The sequence below is a fragment of the Xyrauchen texanus genome, chromosome 25 (assembly GCF_025860055.1).
Source record: "Xyrauchen texanus isolate HMW12.3.18 chromosome 25, RBS_HiC_50CHRs, whole genome shotgun sequence".
NCBI lineage: Eukaryota > Metazoa > Chordata > Actinopteri > Cypriniformes > Catostomidae > Xyrauchen > Xyrauchen texanus.
Genome location: NC_068300.1, coordinates 37,127,828 through 37,149,039, shown reverse-complemented (window position 1 = coordinate 37,149,039; position 21,212 = coordinate 37,127,828). Strand labels below are relative to the sequence as shown.

General features: G+C 37.1%; 1 protein-coding gene across 3 annotated transcripts in view; it reads left to right on the top strand.

Annotated features, from left to right (window-relative positions):
- LOC127618368 (utrophin-like) overlaps positions 1 to 21,212 on the top strand; it is a 269,333-nt gene that overhangs the window by 3,174 nt on the left and 244,947 nt on the right. For all 3 annotated transcript variants that reach the window (XM_052090759.1, XM_052090761.1, XM_052090757.1), the window contains exon 2: positions 6,162 to 6,340. In XM_052090759.1, the coding sequence (XP_051946719.1) occupies positions 6,259 to 6,340 (82 nt within the window). In that variant the 5' untranslated portion in view covers positions 6,162 to 6,258. The remainder of the gene's footprint in view (positions 1 to 6,161; positions 6,341 to 21,212) is intronic.

The window sequence follows — 21,212 nt, the reverse complement described above, 5'->3', positions numbered from 1 at the left end:
ATGGTTGATTGAACAAACAGATAGTCCCACTTCCAACTTACATCATTGGTTGAGTCAATGTTGTTGTGTCAGTCTGGACGTGCCGCTTCAAACAACAGGAATTATTTTAGCACCACAATGTTTACAGTTTTTGAGAAATTATATGAATGGCTTACTTATAATTGTCCCTGCATATTAAAGGAGACCTATCATGCCCCTTTTTACAAGATGTAATATAAGTCTCAGGTGTCTCCAGAATGTTTCTGTGAAGTTTCAGCTCAAAATACCCCACAGATCATTTATCATACCATGTTATAAATGCCTCTTTTTTGGGTGGAATCAAAAACACACTGATTTCGTGTGCGTCTCTTTAAATGCAAATGAGCTGCTGCTCCTGCCCCCTTTCTGGAAGAGGTCTGTGCCTTTACAGCTGGTGCTTCAGTTACTACAGCAACAACAAATCAGCACCTGACTGACAGTGTAAATACCGGAGTTTAGCCATATATGTATGATAAATGTATATTTGGTCTTGTGACTACAATCAGAGACAATAGTAACTGACAGTAAGCGTTTTCGGGTTAAAAATTCTAAGTAGCTGGTCGGTACTGATCCGTGCTTGAGAATAAAATATTTTGAAAATCCTGCTTTATATTGACACTCATTCACAAAGCAGTTCGGTGTAAAATTATTTGCACAAACATACACACATTTTTGTATGTTTTGGGACACATTTCCTTCAATAACAAAACTTCAGTGGCTCTAATGCCGGGAGTACATGAAGACTCTTATGTTCACTTTTACAGTCAATAACAGAACACTTGTGACGCTTACGAAGCTGAGACATTATTCTTCTCACTGTATCTGCTCCAGGGTGGAAAAAAATAGCGGACTGTGTGTAGATCACTCAGGGAAGTACCATGAGAATAGGGTGGAGTCCGTCACCAGTCGTGGACGAGGCCTGTAACGTGACGCCACTTTACAGCAGAAACAAGAACTGTTAATTTTGACACACAGTTTTTGATGAATAGAAATATAAGAAAGAGGAGTGGGTGGACTTTTAACATTGTAGGGTGGTTGTGTTCTCACACTGCCGACTCACATTTATATAAAAGTGAACTTTGCATGATAGGTCCCCTTTAAGCCGGATAGGAGAAAGTAACAGAAAATGTGTAAAATTAGATTTTTTTTTTCTTCTTCTGCAGAACACAAATGAAGATTTTTATATCTCAGCTCTGTAGGTCCATACAATGCAAGTGAATGGTGACCAGAACTTTTAAGCTCCAAAAATCAAATAAAGGCAAAATAAAATTAATCCATATGACTCCAGTGTCTTAATCCACGTCTTCTGAAGCGATTTGGTTTTGGGTGGGAAGAGACTCGAGGTAGACTGATATATTGGTTAAACTGATTTATCAATGCCAATAGATGCTTTGTGGAACAAGTCCCTGGTGTGTTTCAGGCTTGTTTACACTTAAATGTCCCTCGTTATGCACCAAATCTGATTTTTTTTTTGATTATTTTGGGGATTTTGGTTTAACAAAAAAAATTGCATCTGGGATTTAATTCATTTTGGACTCTTTGTCTTTGCCACCCATAGTATAGAAAGAGTAATAATGTTTTTTGACATTCTATCAATTGATTTTAAAAACTATCAGCCACCCCCTTAATAATATATATCAGCAAAATCCACTATCGGTCAACCTCTACAATAGATCAAAATATACGTTACTTTTCACATAAAATCTTGACATCTGCAGTCTCCTTGGTGATTATGATTTCAAGCTTGATTACACTTCTTAGAGCCATCTAGCACTCTGTGCATGCGTCAAGCATTAGGACGTTTAATCAAGCTTGAAATCTTAATTGTGCCTTGAGACTGCAATGCCAAGAAGTACAGTATAAAAGGACTTTTATTTTGGTCACCATTCAATTGCATTGTGTGGACCTACGAAGATGAGAAATTCTACTAAAAATTTTGGTTTGTATTCTGCAGAAGAAATTACATCTGGAATTGCATGAGGGTGAGTAAATGATGAGAGAATTTTCATTTTTGGGTGAAGTTGGGTAAGTTAGAGTAAGATTGGATTAATGTTATGTTTGGTTGGGTTTAATAGAGATAGGGTTGGTTGGGTTAATTAGAGTTAAGGTTGGTTGTGTTTGGTAGAGGTTGGGTCAGTTAGAGTTTAGGGTTAAACCTAGGGTTACTCATCTCATTTCATGCAGGCAACAACCTGTCACAGATGAGTTGCTCCTTCAATGTAATTATTCTCTTGGTGTTGGTCTTTGTAGCATTTGTCCAGAACACAACAGTCTTGGTCTTGACTCCTTCATGTAGCTTCCACAAGCAAACTTGTACATTCATACATGTATGAATGTTTTATATCAGATAAGCATTCTTTTTTGTGGAGGAGAGCAGCTCAGTATGGGGAACTAAGAAAATCACCTTTTCTTAGCAGGAGTCAAAAGTTAGACTTTTTTTGTCATGCTGCATTGCTAATGCATGCCAACATGTTTATTTATAAAGCTCACCCAAATCCTTTCTCAGACAAGACAGGCTGTAAATTGTCTGCAAGGATTGTGTTTGGATTCTCTTCAATGACTTTCAGCATTCCTGACCATTAACTCATTATTAATCAATGACATCACACTGGCCACATTTCTGTTTACCTCTGTCTGTCAGTGCTGCGTTAAGAGGTTTGCTGTTGCTGAACCCCTTATCAGTGACCCAATTTTGAAGGAAAGAATGTGGGGGGAGCTTCGCAATGAATGCATGGTGACCTGTTTGGCTGGGTGACAGCTTCTGTTACAACTTGTACACACACACACACACACACACACACACACACACACACACACACACACACACACACACACGGGGCTTGACTTTTCTCGTGCAGTATTCGGTCTCAGTCTGCATTGTGATGGGTATTCTTCTGTAGGGGCACTTAAAGCAGTGATAAAATCTCACTCTTGTCTCTGCATCTGTTTGTTGGCGCTGTAAGGCCGATGTTTTCACCTGACCTGTCGATTTCACTAAAGGTTTTCCCTGATCTAACTCTCTGCTGCAACCTTACTACAACTAGACAATCCAGATCATCTGATTTAATAGTCCTGTGTGTTTAGGTACTTTTAATCGTTTAATATTTTCTTTAAGTATTTAGGCCCCAGCGTACTTCCGGAAAAGTTCTTCTTCGTTCCTCGTTCAGGGGTAAAAATAAGTTCGAAACAGCTGAGCAAGGACATGCTTTCAGACACCCGCCACACTGCTCAATGACTTTATGCCTCATTCTATGAGTACAATTCACACAAGGTTAGTAAAAGAAGCTGTTATATAACGGATTGTTCGGACCCTGAATTCTGATTCGATGAGCAGCGTTACATGACGTTATAAAATGACTATAAATGCACACCTCTAACCGCACAACATTTGAATTTCATATCAATGTGCCATATTGGAAGATTATGACTTTTGATGCTACTATACCACAAACATGGAACATTTCGCTATGAGTTTTGATTTATATGGTGGATTAACATTTTGTGAATGGTGGAAGGAGATTGACTTACATAAGGAAAATAAAAACTTGGAGTATTATATAATTGTATATTTTGCTGATTAAATTTGTTATTAATAAATTGAATTATTTAATGAACACTGGTGTCTTTGATTACTGCTCCAAATATTTTATAAAAGCAATTAGACATTTTAGTCTGTACCTTACATTGATTTTAGCACGGTTAAGGGGGTTTTAGGCAAATCAGATCACTGTAAGACATACCCTCTTTTGGTATATTGCTTTATTAACCACTGGATGATGATTTAAAGTAATATATGCTGTTGAAAATGTTTAATTTGTCTTGTTTATTTTCTGAATTCATGATGCTAATGCACTAACATGCTATACGTGGCTATAATATGTGCCGATTAAACTATTAATGTAATTTACAGTATGCTGACACTGATACGACTGCAAAGATTGGTGTATAAAAGAGTGATAATGTGCAGAATGTAAATCCTACTCTCAGAATGAGGCATGAAGTAATTGATAAAACATTTTAATGTCACATTAGTTAAGTTTTTAAATGTAGCGTCCTCATATTTAAATGCTCCTCTAAATACCTCCAACCACTGTGTGGCCGAAAGTATGCAAACTGTATACCATTGCTCAGCTGTTTAGAATTCCTTTTTAACCCTTGAACGAAGAAGAACTTTTCCGGAAGTACTGTATATCGCAATGTTTCCCTTAGGATTGTTTTCAGCAGCGGTGCTGTTGTGCGCACGTCAACAAGCCTGCAACGTTGCACCCGTAAAAGAATAGCTTGAAACGTGTGTCAAACTCAATTTCAACCTGGGCCATATCAGGGTTTATTTGTGCCCTCAAAGGGCCCGTTGAAAATGTGGCACTAGCACATGCTTTGGTAGCACCCATGCAATTACCAATAATAATAATAATATATATTATGTGTAATGAAATGCATATTTGACAGAACAGCATTGATTTTGAGCTTGGGATGCAGATGAAAATTATGATATTAACAACAGTTACATCTTGAACACCTAATTTTTTACATGGCTAAATTGAGATATTCTGACAGTGTGACTAAGTTGGGTCTTCTTTAGGGAAAACTACATTTTCCTACAGTCAGAGAGCATTACAAAAGTACAGATTTTATACTGATCCACAATTGTGAAAATGCACCATAGTTCTTCCATTGTATCCATAGTTTTAACAATGGTATTATTATATGTTATAATGGTATTGTAATAGTTCATGGTAACCATGTAAAACCATGCATGGCTCTTAACTACCATGGTTAGTAACTGTGGTTACTATATACATAACTATGGCATTTTTGTAATGAGTCTAAATACATTTAGAAAGTTTTTCTGCCACAACTACCATAGTTCAGTCATAGTATCATGGTAAATACATGGTAAAGTTTTTGAAGTGTTATGATCTGAGATTTTTAAAAAAACTTTTAATTTGATGTTTTCTCCTGTTTTCTTTGTCAGTGCCGTTTAAAATGTGGAGGCTGTATGCTTTAAACTTGTTTCATCACTGAGACAAAAGAGTTTTGCAACAGACAATTCTGTACCACATTCAAATGGATTTTGTGACCCAACTGCTCATCTCATTGGTTCACAGGCACATATAAAATAGCCTGTGCGGTTGAGACCAGTCCGTGAATTACTGCACCTGCTCTGCCCTCATGCTGCTATGAAGCCATGTTGATAATTGGCCCATGTAGCGCTGTTTCATTCCGCTTTTGAAGCAAGCAATATGCACTCCAAAACATACATATGACAGGGGAAGGCTCATTTATATTCACGAGGAAAGCGATAACTGATTGTTCAGTGAATCGTTGCGATCCACTGCCATCCTACGTTTCAGAAATGAGCCCTCGGGCCACTTGAAATTAAGTGAGTTGGACAGGTGTTTTGTGAGTAAGTGCGTGTAGTGTGTGTGTGTGTGTGTGTGTGTGTGTGTGTGTGTGTGTGTGTTTTAGGATCTTTTTCACAGTGTAGAAAGCACACTGCTGACTGGGGCTGGCAAGTGTTATGTTGCGTTACAAATATTATATGAACCATGTGAAATCACAACAGCGGTGCTCATGATTTATCTGTAGTGCAGCTCCGCTGCAAAATGCATACATGGGAAATGCTTATATCGGGGCCTTATCACACCCCATACCCATTAACATAGATTGAAACATCCATGTGCAGCTTTGTTGTTGATTACAGAAAAATCCAGAAGTGCTACATTAATTCAGTAATTCACAACTGCATGGTATTGCAATGAGTTTAAGAAAAAATTAAATGCTTCAGGTAATACCAGGGTTTTTCCTAGATCAAAAATGGTCTTCGTGGTGGCTGAAGTACCCACACCCACTAAATTGGTTTATTACATGATTGCAGCTAATTAATATTTAACATAATTATGTAGATGCATATTATGATTACATTTGATATAAAAGTAATTTTTCATCATCTAAGCAAAGAACATTTTGAATTTGACTTTTTTTTTTTTTTTACTTCAAGGTACTGTGTGAAATCAAACTCAAACTTCTCAGCGGAGCACTGCTGCTGAAAGATAGGGTTGAAAACACTGATGTACTGCGCAATATGCATTACGCTATACCATTGCTGTGAAATGAGGCTAATAGTATCTCATCTGTTGCAGGGATTTACAGTGGTGTTGTATATGTAAAGCTGAGCCCTGCCAATCCCCTGTGGCTGGATTTCTATACTTGTCAGACGTACCCGTGACTCCTGAGAAGATGGCGACAGTGGGCACACTGTCAGAGGCCTCTGAGGGCGGAGACAACAACGAATTCACTGATATCATCAGATGGAGATCAGGTAAGCTTGAGATGACCTGCACGGCAAGTTTTTTAAAGGAAAAATGTCGACAGTCTGGTGAGCTATATTCTGCTAATATGAGCTTCCCTTTTGCTATCTCAAGGTGTGTTCAAATGTATTATCCAATAGTCTTGATGAGTGGTTAGTGCACATGCCCTGACAGATTGAGTTTATCAATAAAAAGTTTATCAGTGATTGCCTATATGAAAAAAAGATCACGTTTTTGCACACAAGTTCTGAAAGGCTGATACACTTATACCTCCAAAACATAATTTCTGGCTAATATTGATTCAGTGTTCAGTGTTTAGTTACGGTACACGCAGTCTTTTGGATAAACTATATAAGGCCTTCATTAATTAAAGAGCAATGTTCTGATTTTATCTATGATAAGATTATGAATACGGTGTGAAATGGCACTAGACATAACACTTGTAAGATAAGATGACAAAGTCAAGGTGTGCAACATAAGTGTATGAAAAAGCGGCATTGCACCTCAGTTTAGCCGGGTGGGATTAGCAGGCAGTGTTATAGGCTATCTACATGAACTTTGACCTTATTTAAGAACTGTGTGTAGAGAGGGCATGATTAAGGAAAATATGGGGTAAGGGAAGACGTTGTTTCTAAGTTTGGAGGTAATAATTATATTTTAATTTTGTTTTGTTGCCGGCGGATTTCCGAAACATAAGATGTCAGGGTAAGAGTCATAGTTATGATTTAATTGCTACCTGATTTGTTAGGGTTAGGTTTAGGGTTGAGTTCTGGTTTTTGTTGCGCCTCTTTGGTGATTTGTATTCCCCTAGAGCCGGGGCGTAATACTGACCAATCAGGTTTTACTTTTGACATGGATATAACTTACACTTCCTCTACCATCCTACATTTTGGAAAGCCAAGCTGAAAGGTTCTATGTTGTGTCCACCACTTTTCATTCATGTAACTTTGGAGGGAAAATGGTACACTGTTGGAGTGTTTGGTAAACCGATTTGGCAACAGTCAAAATGTTTGCAATTCCTTTCTGTGTCATTTGTGGCTCTGAAATAATGCACTGCTGCTTTCATTTCTGTCAATATTTTTTTTGGTGCCACTTGTGACTCTTAAATAATGCATTGCATCTTTAATTTCCATCTGTGTTTTGGCTGTTCCATTTGGTGCCACTTGTTTTTCAATTTTCATCAGTAGTTAGGCTCTGAAATAAGGCACCAGGAGTTTTATTTCCATCAGTATTTTGAAATGCAACTTTAATTTCTGTCAATATTCTTGCAACTGATTTGGTGCCACTTGTGGTGCTGAGAAAATGCACTCTGGCTTTAATTTACATTAATTCCTTTAGTCATTAATATAAGAATAAATATAAATGCTTCTTCCCTCAGTCCTGATCATATAGCACTTAAATACCAATAAAAGACTATAATGAATGGAAGACTCCAGAACATTTGTGTTTTGGGTGTTTTCTCAGTTGATTAAGTGTTAGCGGTTACAGACTGTGGTCAGGTATTTTCTCACTTTCTCTCTCTCTCTCTCTCTCTCTCTCTCTCTCTCTCTCTCTCTCTCTCTCCCTGGGAATGTTGGAATTCCACTGTGGATTTACAGCGCTCATCTATCCAGACCACAATGCCTTTCTTTCTGTAAGGATTCTGGTCTCCTAGTAACAGGCAAAAGTAAAGTTTTCTTGTGATGGAGCTGCCAGAGCAAATGTAGAGAGCGAGATATAGTAACGTGTATTTAGTCTCCAGATAAAGTAGACCAGTGTATAACTGCAAGTGATTTAGTTTACCCTGGATTTGGAATATGTAGTCATGTGACTTGGTTTGGTGGTGAGACTTATAGCCGGTCAGTTTGAACTGTGTGTGTGTGTGTGTGTGTGTGTGTGTGTGTGTGTGTGTGTGTGTGTGTGTGCATTACTTGTTAATGTTTTCTTTGAAGGCCTAATGATTAACTGTAGTTCAGTCAGTAAAGTGTAGGGATTGTCATTTTGTGATCATCCTCAGTTACATCAAGTGTAACTGAGGATGATCATTATGTAAAAATTGAATTCCAAGAATGTGTCACCAATCTTGATCAAATTCATTGTGTACATGTAGGGGTGCAACAATTCACTCATTTTCTTGGTTCATTAATTACTTATGCTGCCGATCTATATGCATCAATTTTGAAATATGATTTTTTTTTAAACGAGAATCATTAGTGTTGGTCGATAATCTATTGAAAATACAAAAAATTGGATGAATCACGATTCTACAAAACACAATATTTTAAAATATGTAAATATTTAATAAGTTACAAGTGTGTTTTAATAGAGACATGGGCGGCGGCGTTCTCTATGCAATGACCTCATAGCTCTCTCATCACAGGCGTGTGTTGCACTCTTCTGTCGCCCTTCATGGAATCCCTCTGTCAGTTCTATTTGTAACTCTCATTGAAACGTTTTCGGTGCTGCTTTCGAGCACCCAGTGTCTGATCTGTCCTCAGGATGGCCACTGAGAATCACATGAGCTATTGACAGCTCACGCTCTTGTCTCGAGTGAAACGTGCTCAAAGCACTGTATTGGCACATTGGCAACTCATTTGGCCATGTCTGAAAACTGGAAAATGCTGCCTATGGAGGGTGTATATGGAGGTTGGATGAAAATAAGGGGCTTTTCAAATTGTACAGAGACCAGTTTCTTTAAGAGTTCCATTCATCCAAAAACTCGTTTAAGCCATTAACTGATTAGGCAGCAAGTCATCTGCTTACGTTTTAAAGTGCAGCCTTTGCATGGCCACTATTGAAATAAAATAATGTCACTGTGGTGAAACTTTTTTCTTTAAGATAAAAAGTGCCATTTTACTGGTATCATGGTTTAGTTGGGGACTTTGCATGCAAAAAACATACAAGTTGAAGTCATCGTCGATATTGCTCTTTCTCTATTTGCATATGAAGCCTTAAAGAAACTGAATGTAGTCAGAGAATGTTACTTTAATACTGTAAAATTTTGATTGTTTTACTGATTCAGGGTTCCCATAGTCGTGGAAAACCATGTAAATTTCAGGGAATTTTTTAATTGTATTTTTCAGGACTGGAAAAGTCATGCAAATTAATAATTTTAAAATCGAATTAAAAAATTATATTATTTAAATGAAGGTAATTAATGAGAGAGAGATACATTGTAAAATATATATTTTTTGGTCAAAGTTTGCATCACCATTAAAAACAAAACAAGCTTCTAATTATAATCAAAACAAGCTTATATCATGTCATGTGTTGTTATATATATATATATATATATATATAATATATATATATATATATATATATATATATATATATACAAGCAATGGGTGGAAAAAAAAAAGAACTGAATGAAAGCATTTAAGCTCATGCAAAGCGAAGAAAAATAAACCGCTATTGAAGTATACTAACGCATTTAATGTACAGGACGAGTATAAACACTCGGCATATAATAGTTATGCTTGTATTGTATCTCATTTTATATTTCTGTTGAGAAAAACAAGCATATACATGTGCTCAGTAAACTATACTCATTTATACACACCAGTTTAAATGATGGAATGTCCCTTACCTCAGCTAGCATAGTCTTTCTCGGATGCCATGTTTGTTGTTTACAGAAGCGTTGCAGGAATTACGTTGCTACTGACGAGCTGCACATATATGATAGAAAAGTGTACACTGCTTATCCAATACATTTAAACAGTGCATTCTGTTAAAACGTGACGTTAATCAAATTTAATTGTGAATCAAATCAAATTCAATCAGTCTGAATTTTCATGAATGGACACGATTCGCTTTCAACCCAAAGATTCACATTCCTATGTACATAGTGTTGTGAAAGACTATCCCACAGCTGCCAGCATCTGTCACACTTTAGCTTTCAGTCTGGGTAAGTGTTTCTTCTAGATGTTAGTGCTTTCATAAGAGAATAAATGGAAGGCCACAATAGCACATTTATGCAAGGGTGTTTATTATGTGCTCTGTGGACAAAATATGCAAAATGGGAATAAATAAATAAATAAATAAATAAATAAATATGTTGTACCATCCTGGACCTTGGAGTGGTGGAGCTGTCAGAGAGTGAGTGGTGTAGTCATTTGATGAACATATCAAAATTGAATGGAGCCTTGAGAGTCCGTATTAACTTCCGGAACATCAATGACATCTCCAAATTTGAGGCCTGTCAGATGCTTGTGTTCTGTTGGAAAGGATGGGATATGCCCAGTCCATAAACACATAAGACTTGTGCAAAGGATACTGTGAAGTACCAATACACTGCCTTTAGGACACTGTTTGGGGGCATTCAGTTCATGGTCATGCCATTTGGGCTGCACAGAGCTCCTGCAAGTTTTCAGCAACTTATGAACAGCATCCTAAGGGACTCTGAAGACTATAGGGTGGCTTTTACTGCCAGTTTGAAGCAACATTTGAAACATGGAATTGATTGTACAGAAGATTAAGGGGGCTGGAATGATTTTGATCCTGATGAAGTGCTAATTGGGCAGGGCGGAAACCAAATACCTTGGCTATAAGCTCGGAAGGGGATTGATTTGTCAACGTAAAGGTTTTCCAAAAGAGTCCTAGTCCACAATCCAAAGTTGTTCTAGCCCAAGGGAAGAAAGGTGAAGAACAGACAGTGTTGCACCTGATCAGGAAGTTGCCACGAGGATAGACAAGGTACTCATGGTTCATGCCATTAAATCAGCCCATGATAGTTTATATTAATACTTGCTTCGAAAGATTTGCCATGGATACATTGAATGAAGGACCACAATCACCACATTATGAGGTGGAACCTGGCCCTACAGCCTTATCTGTTAAAGATTTGTCAAAGAGTAGGTGCACATATCATCACAGACAATTATCAAGCGTGTTTAGCAGTGATCTATCTTTCTCACTGTCTCTCTTCCTCCCATTTGTTAGCATGCTAGCTCAGCCAAGAAACACCAGTAAGTGTTCAATGCATTTATTATACTCGCACAGTCCAGCAGCTCTATGTTATCGGCATGGTAATGTTTCCTTTGACTTCCGAGTTTTGGGAAAAGGGCCTGGGTGTAAACTTTGGTGCTCTAAAATAATGTGTACAGTTAGTTAAAGGGAATGTTTCATTAGTAGGCGTGGCAGTGGATTATGTATTTAATTATGTTGTTGTTTATTCTTGAATAATTGTATTTATTGTTAATTCAATAATTGTATCATCGTTTAATATTTAAATTGTATTAATTTATTTTAGAATTGTTTTGTTATATTTTGAAAATGTAGTAAGTGCTATAATTTTTTGGTTCTCTATGTTGGGTTATTGTGTTTTGGCTAAAGGACTATAGACTAACCCAACAGGGTAGAAGAACGAACACAGTGGTTGAAATAGACAGAGAGAGAGTATTTGAAAAAATATTTACAGCAAAAAAAGTTTCCCCCTTTTTTCCATTTTTCATATTTTGTCTACTGAGCACTTAAGAAACAAGCTTGCACTGTATGTGCTATTGTGGCCTACCATTGTTTCTAGAATAACGATTTTCAAACTGGGAGGTGCACCTCCCTAGAGGAGCGCCATAGCATTTCAGGGGACGCGTGGAGATTGATAAATTCATCAAATTAAATCAAAACCACAAAAATACATGAATACTATAAAAATTGATTGTGTAGATAAATTAAAATTATTGTCATAATAGACCATAGTCCAACTAAATAGACTGTTAATGTCGTGAACGCATGCATATCATGCAAGAGTCTTTTCGCTTCACTCGCTCAGATTGCGTGTTCAGCAGTGCCCTCTCAAAACGTGTAATTTGCACTCGCAAATCTATTTAAAAGCCACACAGCTCTGACTTTTTCATTCATACAAATATTATGCCTCTGTAGATGTGATATATCAAGGGAGAAATTAGACCGGAGTTTGAGTAATCAACCTGACATTTGGCCGGTAAAATGTTTTTTGTTGTTGTTGGAAATGCAGCATAATACATGGTTATATTCATATTGTAAGAATGATAGGCTATTCTGATGCTCGCTGACAATGTTAATGGACTATGCAAGTGTCTAGGATGCAGAAAATCCGAAACAATTCAGTACTTCATCATCAGGTCCATTATAACGAGTTCAACACGATATTGGGTCGACGTATCTTTGTTTGTTTGAGACTAGTGCAATTTCATCGTGTTTAAAGCATTGCCAAATGAGTCTATCAGACTGAATGAAAGGTTATTGATCATCATTGGTTAATTGCTATTACACTAGAGGGCAATACCTGGAATAACTTGTGGCCAGAATGTACCTGCTGTCTTATAATTATATATATTTATCATATATTATATTATATATATTATATATATATATATATTTAGCATAGGCTATGTTATTTATTATTTACTTTGCTATCATAAAGGCCTATATAACAGTATTGAATGTTTGTAATTCTGAAAAAAATAAAAACTCAAGGAAGGGGTGGTGTTGGGGGTTCTTGTATATTTTTAACCCCTGGTCTTGAAGACACTTACCCACACTGAAAGCTAAAGTGTGACAGATTTAGATCACTATGTTACGAATTGTACAAATTTATCTCACTTCTGTTCCCCAAAGTTAAGTAGGTACACACTCGCACTTACCCTTCCTTTCATACTTTTACATGCATAAGAGGAAAAGAAGTGCTAATAAATCTACATCCTCTCAAATCACAGCTCGTGCAAAAGCTAACTAAAACAAAACATGGCATGTTTATCTTCTAAATCAGCATTAATCAAGCTGATATGTGTGGAACAAAGAAATCATCAACTTAATTTATGAACCTTTTCCTCTGTTATGAAACACAAGTCCGTGACCTTGAATAGCCTAACGTTAGATGTGAGATAAACATACACGTCTGAGACAGAAGAGCTGTCCAATGGGTATTTTGTATTTTCAATCTTGTTTTCTGTAGTTTTTGGTTACATTCAATAGGAATGTTTTTAGTTTAATTATTAACCGTCTAGTTGAGGCTGTTTTTTGCTTCTGTGTCGAACCTATGCTGTAGGCGTTTTCTGGGAGCATCTACTGATTTTATATTTTTGTTTTATGAAGCTACAAGTGAAATCATGACAAAAGACACATATTTTTACAACTTATAAACTCATATTTTTTCTCAGGGCATTTACTCAATATACTGTATATTTGGTATATGATCGAAACAGTATTTGTTGTATTCTTTTAGAGACCTTTGTGATCTGTACAATGTTTTGACTATGTTTGACAGTATGGGGAACAGGAACATGCTGGGGAACATGAATATGCTTTTAAATAATGCATACTTTGATTAGCTCTATTTTAATGCTACAATAATATAATAGGCCTATGTACTTATGAATCCACAAATTATATTGCCTTTGTTTTTTTTATGAAATATGTAATTAGTATTACTAATGTGTTATAGTACAAACCGGCCTTTAGACGTCACACACCATCCTGATGCATATTGCACACAAAAAATGGCAAGAATTTTTTGATCTGCCACATTCTAATCTAATTGGCTAGCTTTACATCTGGGAGTCAGAGTACACATGATTTTATCAACCTGTCTGAGGTCATGAGTATATGTTACCAGGTTGCTACAATGAGCATTTTTCAGAATAAATTAAATTAAAAAAATCCTAATTGTAGTTGGTAGCTTTACATTGTCAGATTGTTCCTTCCTGTTTAAGTGGATGGTTCTTTGTCAGAATAAGCTGTAAAATTAGGCAGGTATCCGTTACTGACATTTTAACCAGACTGGGTATCTGTCCAACAAGACCGATCCAAATCAAATGGAAGTTACAGTCAAGATCAACAAATTACATAAAAGCACCATTAAAGTATTCCATATGAGGCTAGTCATGTGACGCCATGATAGGTTCAGACATGTGAATGGTGAGCTCTGTGCACTTTGCTAGTTTTAACACTGTTAATGACATAAACTGGTGAGATTCGAAACTCTCTGTTCCATAACTGTTCTAGGAGGACAATATATCAAATAATTCAAAATTAAACATTAAAAGACACTTATGTGCTCAAGCTGACACTTCCGAGAAGGCCCCGAGCCAGGGTGTCGATTTGGTCAGAGAAATGAGGGAAATTCTGCGAGAGAATGTCGGCAATGCTGAAGAAGGTCGTTGCAGACTTGGAGGATCTTGCTGTAATACGTCGATCGATCACTGCCATGGGGATAAAATTCTTTGAGGTGATTCCAAGAGTGGGGATGTCGAGAAACCTATAAATTATCAGGAGTCATCGGAGAGGGAATTATTTGCTAATCCTCTAGTGATCAAGATGGATTTGGAGCATGTCTGGGATAGTTGGAGGACCTGGAGAACCGTAGCCGGCGGAATAACATCCAAAACATCAGAATTCCAGAATCGAAAAGGATTAGGATATGGTGTTCCTGGACTGACACTTTCCGAATCTGCTTGACATAACAGGCCATAAGCTGGAAATTGAGCGAGCTCACAGGGTTCCGTCTCGGTGATCCGCTGAGGCAGACAGGCCCGATTAATTCTGGCCAAATTTCTGAGATCATCCGATAAAGATCTTGTGTTACATGAAGCGAGGAGTAAAGGAAGGCTTTCTTGGAAGAACCACAGCATTTTCTTGTTCCCAGACTTTGCGAATTTGACGAGAGAAACTCTTACATAAACGGAAGGTCGCTTTTGTGCTGATATTCCTGGCCAAATTAAGAATAAATGCTAAGGACGATCTTAGATCATTCACATGCCCACATCAAGTGATGTCCTTCATAAAGTCAGTGGATTAATTTATTTTGTGGTAATCCTGTTGCAGCCGAGTGGGCTGACTCACTGAACATTCACTTGACTGTTCGAGGAAACTGAGCTCCTTTTTTGTTTCTTTTGTGCTGGTTCCGCCTAGCGACTGGAGTTTGTTTTGTGGAGTAACACTCCTTCGGGACAGTTTTGTGGATGAATCTGCATTCTCTTTGTGCTTATGCCTCTTATTGGCTTTAGTTTGTTTTGTGGAGTATTTCTTGCAAGACATTGGAGTGATTAGTTAATTTGTTGCACTCCGAGTAGCAGCCAAGTGGGCCGGCTCACTGAACTTTGACTGTGTAACTTGAGTGCCCCTTTTTTTCCGTTTTGTGCTGGTTCTGCCTCAGCGGCTGGTGTTTGTTTTGTATTTGAGTTGCCGCAGTATGCAATATACTGGCATGTCTTAAGGTAAGGTAAAAAAAAATAAAAAGTAACATCTTTCTCTAGAAACTCGTTAGTCAATCATTGTTTTGAGGAATGAAGGCTATACAATGCTTAAAATTGCCAAAAAACTGGAGATTTCATACAAAGGTGTACACTACAGTCTTCAAAGACAAAGGACAACTGACTCTAACAAGGACAGAAAGAGATGTGGAAGACCAGATGTACAACTAGACAAGAGGATAAGTACATAGATGCCTCACATGTCCTCAGCTGACAGCTTCATTGAATTCTACCCGCTAAACACCAGTTTCATGTACAACAGTAAAGAGAAGACTCAGTGTTTTAAGATACAGTGTTTTTTGTAAATGTCTTTGATGGAGGGAAGAGAGACCCCAATGATCTTCTCAGCTGTCCTCACTATCCTCTGCAGGGCTTTGCGATCCGAAACGGTGCAAGTCCCAAACCAGGCAGTGATGCAGCTGCTCAGGATGCTCTCAATAGTCCCTCTATAGAATGTAGTGAGGATGGTGGGTGGGAGATGTGCTTTCCTCAGCCTTCGAAGAAAGTAGAGACGCTGCTGGGCTTTCTTGGTGATAGAGCTGGTGTTGAGGGACCAGGTGAGGTTCTCCGCCAGGTGAACACCAAGGAATTTGGTGCTCTTGACGATCTCCACAGAGGAGCCGTAGATGTTCAGCGGAGTGTGTTCACCTTGTGCTCTCCTAAAGTCAACAACCATCTGGTTTGACACACACGTGTCCTGAGTTGCACTTTAATAACTGTCACTTTATAACTGTCTGCTACCTCAATAACTGCTATGTGCATAGAACATTATCTCATAGTATGTTATGTTTACATTTTTAGAAACTGTCATCTTTTTGCACTACTGAGTACTGGTCGGCGCTGCACTGTCTATTGTCCTGTTCATTGTCAGTAATTTGTTGTACTGTCCTGTACTTTTTGCACATGTTTGCACGTGCACTTTATATAGGTATATATAGGTAGTTTATATAGGTATTTTATTTCGTTGTGTAGTCTCATGTGGTCCTGTGTTGGTACTTTGTTTTTTTTATGTAGCACCATGGTCCTGGAGGAACGTTGTCTCGTTTTGCTGTGTACTGTACTAACTGTATATGGTTGAAACGACAATAAAAACCACTTGACTTGACAGTGATGCAGGCCTTATGGGAAGAATTGCAAAGAAAAGCTGGCATTGCTGTACGTGGATTATTTTTTGATGAGAACTCATTGAAGTAGTTTAACAGCAGTGCCTTCACTGGGTGAATCTTTTTCCAGCATCCTTGGCAATTACCTTTGGTCAAAAGGGTCACAGGTCAATGTCCTACTATAATTAGTTTTTTTCAAATTGTAATGGTAATTTTCCATGTTATTAATGTCCTGACTTTACATTTTGATCAGTTGAATGCAACAACAGTTTCTTTCCATAAGAGCAAAATCTGTACATTGTTCCAAACTTTTGACCCCCAGTGTATATATATTTAAGAAGTATAAATGGAAGGAAAAATCTCATTAAAATAATGGCGCAGCAGGATCCCTGAGCGGCTGTTTAGAAAACGCTGAAGAAATTTGTGGAAATGTGTGTAGAAATTATAATCCAAAAGTATTGGGTATAGATCATGAAAACAAAGTGGAACTTTTGCTTTTGGATATCTAGTAAATTAATGATTTTTAATTCTCAGCTGTAATGTGAGCTCATGCATGAGGCAGCGCAGCGATTCCTTCTCATGAATAATGTGGAGAAATGCTCAGAATCTAACGGTAGTGCTCTCTAACCAATCACATCTCAGACATATTTTGTGATATTGCTTCAACTTTTGTTTTTAAACCGGAAGAATATAATAAACGGAAAAATCAAAGCAAAAAATTAACCATGTTCGTGTTTTGCACATGAGTGCCATCATTGTTTTCAATGAAGTAGAACATGTATAAAACTCTTAGCATCTCAATAAATGTGGTACATGCACTATTGCCCCCACCCCAAGTACTTGAGTTGATTTATCTGTCGAACGACTTTTCTTCCATTAGGCCAAACGCTTCCAGTAGCATTTCCACTTGAGGATGGTTCGGTACTGTATAATAACGAAGCATTCCCTGTCCAGATTCTCAGCATGGTTTAAGTAAAGGAACTGTAACCATTAGGGTTGCCCACAGGACTGAGAAAGTATGTTTTAAAGTTGAAGTTTTTACCATTTTCTCTTAATATGCAAAAACAACAAGCAATTTGTAGGTACATTTTCTAGAAAACTGTAAACACTTTGTCTAAGTGGCAGTATAAAATTTTTTGGAAAGCTGTTTAAAAACAATGTTTATTTTTGTAGTGGCGCAGTAAAACATTGGGGCTGTTCAAACATGACGCTACATGGAACACAACAAAATGGATCTGAACATAGGGAAAGATGCACTTTTCGAAATTGAACTCCTTTCCTGACACACCATATGAAAATGCATTGCTCATTGTGCGAGACACTGATAAGAAGGCAAGACACAATGGCCAAAGACCTCCGATTTTCAGTCATTGTCAGTGTTTGTCTAAAGTTCGATTTCACTTTTTAACTGTTTTTTTTTATCTTAAATTCGAATATTCAAATTTCAGATTTTAATTGGATAGCCGTGTCAAGGAGAAAAGCAGGGCTTTTCATGCTCTGAATCATTTTCAGCAGCCGCTCTAGCAACATTTTATAAGCGCTAAAAATACTACTCCTCTGAAATGTGGATCTGCGCATGCGGATAAAAACTAATTTTCACCAGTGACCTGCTCTGTGCTATCTCTGGAGCGCATGAACTGATGATCCCTTGAAATGAGATACAATAGTGCAGAGCGGGTACTCGTGTGACTTAATCGAGCTTTTCTCAATATCGCAGCACAGACCGCAAAATTTACTTTACTTACCATTTGAATTCTACTGAAGTTTTTTACTTTAAAGAGCTGTAGAAGAATTCAAACCTCTCAAATGGCTAGACAACCCTAACTTTATAAACAGCCCTGTTGAGAAAACAAGACAACAACACTTTGTCATACGCCTAAATAAAGGGAACTATTCCTTTGTCACTGCATATTAACCTAGGAACCAAGAAAGTATTTTAACATCGACAAAATGACATATTTCAGCTTTAACCATTAACCATGTGTCACATCATACAGACAGCTGGAATCTTCTGTAAAATACTCTGTACAAAGTTAAAATGAGGACGTAAAATAAGTGCCCATTGGTTGTATAGTGAATGAGAGAGTGTTTTGGAAAATTATAGTAGGACATTGACCTGTGACCCTTTTGACCAAAGGTAATTGCCAAGGATGCTGGAAAAATGTCAAGATTCACTCAGTGAAGGCACTGCTGTTCCAAGACAGCGTTTTAACACCCTCTCGAGAGTTCAGTGACCTGATTCACTGAGATTGTTCTGGTGAAATTGAGACCATGTGTTTGTGTGTGTCACCTGAAACTCTGAACTATGGAAAAGCATGTGAGCAAATAAAGGATATTCGCCCAAGGAGATCTCACTACACACACACACCCCTCAGTCTGTGTTGGTTTTCCATCTTAAAGACATACTGTACTCCTAAACGTTGACAAAATGATCCAGGAAAACAAGCAAAAAATATTGATGACTGATTTTTGCACCAGACATATTTTTGTCCAATCAAATACTCTCTAGAATGACAATGTCCCTCCCCCGCATCTGACCAGCAAGTAACAAATCATTCTTCATATACTAAAGACAAAAAAAATCTAATAATTATCAGTGTAGTTTTGTGTTTTTCTCTGTGTGTGATCAGTATGTATTTAGGGTATAATTGAAAGGGAAACAGTAGAAGTAGAAGCAGGAAGTACAGTGTAGCCAGTGGAGCTGGACTATATGGCTTTCAAAAAATCTCAATTTTTCAGCCTTTTGACGATCTTCGATACATAGGATATCTCAATAATTATGTATTTGCTCTGATTAAAACAAATCACTTTTGAGCCATTTCAGAGGAACCTTAATTTCATTCATCGTCGCCAAGTAGATTAATATTTTAAAGGCATTAAATAAAAATCTGCCGAAAACTTTCGTTGCCGAAGTTTTTTTTTTTTTTTTTTTATCAATGATAACGAAGATGAGACTAAAAAGGTGCATTTTAACGTTAATTCTAAACTTTATTAAAGCATAATATTGACGAAAATATGACTAGATAAAAATGACACTGCAAGACATTAACATGGCAAGATATGAAAAGGGGAAGAAACATCTATAGAATCTGTATATAGAAGAAGGTATTAGATATAAATTAATCTGACCCATTATTATTTGAGGATTTCTCCGCTTGAGCTGCATGAGTTGAACAGCCAAATGAACAGCTTCAAAATGGGGTAAATACCCCATTCAAACGCATCCTATTTATACATGATTTCTGTTATCATAGTAGCCTGTATCCACAACATATGAAATATATCCTTACAGCTGCACAGTGAAGCACTAAATGACGCACTAGTCAGAATAATCATAATTTGCGTTGCGTAACTTGCATTGTTTCCGTAAGAAACATGCTACATGCAATATAGTATCCTTTCACAGGAAATGAATACTTCTCTGAAGTATTAGCTACTTTTTTTTTTAGAAGTTATCCAACTGTACTCAGAATTCTTCATGCTTTAGTCTGTTCATTATTATTTTTGGAGCTCAGTTTTTTCACAACATGGACTGTTGTAGTCTATGTATAGTTATATGTTTGATACATTTTTCTCTAAATGTTTGAATATTTGATTAGTTCGGTCTGTTACAGTTTGACACTTTTTTTGTCCATTTTGCACATCATCATCAACTAAAATATTTTTTTTTTGTTGACTAAAATTGTCATTTTCGTCAGACTAAAACGGCCTCGAATGAATGAATATGAAATTAAAAAGGACATTTTCGTCAAAAGATAAACTATGACTAAAACAAAAAACTGAACAAATTAACACTTCATCTGGAGCTTTTATTTTGACACTGAAAGTGATTTGTGTAGTTTAAAATGCACCGCATCTGGGGAAGCACTGTTGTCCACTCCTTTTCTGTTATACCGTGCCGACTTTGTAGATTTTTTTTTATAATCATTCGTAGCGATTTCTGTTTGAAATTGCCCCAATGTTTGAACATTCAGGACTTTATTTCTTCACAATGCATGTGATCTGCTCTAAAAGTGGTAAAAACACGCAAGAGTCCCGCTGAAGCACACACAGACCATGTTTATCTGTCTTTTATTGCAGTCCATTATAATATATTATAATCACATATGACCATATTGCCATTTTGGTGTTATTTTGATATTTCTGCTGCCCAGAAAGATAGTGAAATTAGTCCACTGATGTGTGTTTATTAAACTTAATGTCTAAATAAAGAGCACATTAAAATCATCCTGATATTTTAGGTGTCATTATCCTGGATCATGACTGGGCTCTAGGAGTGAATTGTGTTATTCATCTGACTGTGAGAGGAAAGCAGCTATAATGGTTGTGTGTGTGTGTGTGTGTGTGTGTGTAGCTGGACATACATGGCAGTCAATTTCTTATTCCCTTTTGTGTTGTGTGTCTGTATTATAATTGCTTTGAACTGCACTGAGACCTATGATCCTTATGCTGGATTTTAATACATCCAAGAAACTTCAGTTGACAGAACTCCAAACAACATGAGTATGGAAAATGAGATGCGATCTACGAGCTTTATACAGTGCATGCCATAAAGAGATGGTAAGTATATG